The 2,468-nt window shown below is 30.9% G+C and overlaps 1 protein-coding gene across 1 annotated transcript; it reads left to right on the top strand.

Annotated features, from left to right (window-relative positions):
* The first annotated feature begins 1,528 nt into the window (after positions 1-1,528).
* LOC110670346 (uncharacterized) lies at positions 1,529-2,225 on the top strand. The gene has a single exon (XM_021832377.2). It carries the CDS (start codon positions 1,596-1,598, stop codon positions 2,160-2,162), a length of 567 nt encoding a protein of 188 aa, XP_021688069.2. The 5' UTR covers positions 1,529-1,595; the 3' UTR covers positions 2,163-2,225.
* Positions 2,226-2,468: the final 243 nt, after the last annotated feature.

The raw sequence follows: 2,468 nt of genomic DNA, 5'->3' as shown, positions 1-2,468 counted from the left end.
TTTTAATATCAATATTTGACCATTAGATTACTTACCTATCACAAGAAACAAAGTAACATAGGGGAAGTTATGCATGTTGGTTTTTGACCTTCATGCTTCTGATGGTAGTTCATTAACAAAATTTCCCCTATTACTTGTTATTCTTCTCTAGTGAATGGTTTAGAAGAGTTCTCACTGATTTAGTTGGCAGCTCACGGATTGATCTAGTGTCGCTCGAGTGGTTACTGGTCGTGAATCTGTCAAGCCTATCCCAACTTGCTAGTGTTTCCATGATCTATGTCCATTGACTTTGGCTTTGAGTCTGATTTTCTAGATTGCCTGCCCTGTTGTTGATATAATTTGAGAATTTGCTTCGCTGCTGCTTGTTTTACGTTTGGAGGAGTTTCCAAAGTTGCTGATGTCTACAGTTGTTGGTTGGTGGATCCTGGTTAGGGTGGCAAGGTTGATTTCTTTGCTTCTGTCGGATTTGATGTATCCGAGTTGTTAGCCCAATTTATTTAGGATTTCTTGTAATGGCTGGATTTTGGGGTGATATGAGCTTAATTATTTTACCTGGACTCTCTAAATGTATGACCTTTGTAATGAGCTTGGATCATATATTTCCCTCTTTATAAGGGAGATATACCTCTTCTGTTAAAAAAATGCTAATAACATGGCTAGACATTAAAAAATATTTATTTTTGTATGTAATTTTGTACGAATTATAGTTATTCTTTTAATATATAATCATTCATTAGCTCTGTAACCTTTTACTAGATATATCTGACCTATATGAACTTTTTGGCTTGTTTGCTCTGGCAAATAATAATAATATATGAAAAAGGTAAATGAAGTTGGAATACAAATGCGTACAAAACAATAAAAACAAAATGGATGTCAAGAATGGAACTCCGTAGCTAAGTAAGCCTATTCTAATAGTTCCCTTGATTTAAAAAAAAAATTATTATTTAATTTCTTTATTTTAATAAAAATAATTATTTAATTTTTATATTTTAAAAAATATATTAGTCAATCTCTATATTTTTATTCAATTTGCTCTTTAATTCCTTAATTAATTTAGGTGTTAGTATAAATTTTATTAAGTTAATATAATTTGGAAAACATAATTATAATTCGTCTATGTTTTAGCTATTTAGTCCCTTTAATGATGATTTCTCTCTTTTGAATGTATTGACTAATAGAAAATTTAATTTAAACTAGATGAAAAAACTAAAGAGTAAATGAAATCAAAATTTAAGGATTAACTAATAAATTTTCGTTAAAATTAAGGTTTTAATTAATAATTTCCTTACAAAAACCAAAAAAAAAAAAAAAAAAGGCTAACTCTAGCCCATGAATAAGTTAAAATAGAAGTAATTAAGATTGGAACCATCTCTAACTCACATACGTTTATCTAATTAAGGCTTATGTCTATTGAGTCTATCCATATTTAGCTTTCAACATCCTTTACCCTAAAGCCCCCATAATAAGTTAAGATAGAAGTTATTAACAACAACACAATCTCTGTTTAAAAACCCCAGCAAATCCAATCACCGTCATAACTAAAAAATTGAATCTAGGAGCAAAACAAATCAGTTTCAGGAAATTTTCTGGCCATGGCGAATAGAAAAAGTTCCCGCAGAAGCCTGAAAATATGCTGTGGTGTGACAGCAATTTTCCTGATCATTCTTGCTATAATTTTCACATCTTTAGCTCTTACAATCTTCAAGCCTAAAGAACCCAAAATCATTGCACAGCCTGTAGGTTTCGACAACTTCCAAGCAGGAAATATGACAGTAAATGCAACGCTGAGTATGGTTATTACAATTGAAAATCCTAATTATGGAAGCTTCAAGTTCAGCAACTCTACCGGCTATGTCAATTACCATGGAGAGCTTGTTGCTGAAATTCCAATTGAGGGAGACTTTGTTCCTGCTCATTCCAAGGTAAATATCACCACTTCTGCTGATCTAATGGCTGATAAGCTGATAGAAAATCCGTATCTGCTGGAAGATCTTCTGGCAGGGAGCTTGAACTTTACATCAACAGCAGTTTTACATGGGAAAGTGAGCGTGTTCAAGATCTTGAATTTGCATGCCACTAGTTACAGTTCATGTGATATATCTATTTTCATTAGAACTCAAGATATTGAATCTACTTGCAAGTCTAAAATCAAACTTTAATTGTTGTGATGAAAGTATATGATATTCAGTTGTATCATACTAAGAGCTTGATTTAATTAGCACTTCGTGTACCTTTTGTTTTAAATACTGAAAATTATAAATAAAATAAAATAGAAAGTTGCTTTTTTATTAATTTATTTTGTTTAATTGACTTTGATTAAAATTCGAAATCAAGATTTCATAATTCTAAAAGAATTTCAATACCACTAAATTATAACTTGTCTGTATTTATGTCCTTTGTAGTGGGAAGTGAAGAGGCCCATTGGTATTAATAAATTAATTGCTGTTGTTTAATGATATTATTAG

Source organism: Hevea brasiliensis, chromosome 10 (assembly GCF_030052815.1).
Source record: "Hevea brasiliensis isolate MT/VB/25A 57/8 chromosome 10, ASM3005281v1, whole genome shotgun sequence".
NCBI classification, from domain to species: Eukaryota; Viridiplantae; Streptophyta; class Magnoliopsida; order Malpighiales; family Euphorbiaceae; genus Hevea; species Hevea brasiliensis.
This window is presented reverse-complemented; position numbering and strand designations above follow the sequence as displayed.

Excerpts from the sequence above, each read along its gene's own strand:
- LOC110670346 (XM_021832377.2), top strand. The coding sequence starts at position 1,596 with ATGGCGAATAGAAAAAGTTCCCGCAGAAGCCTGAAAATATGCTGTGGT.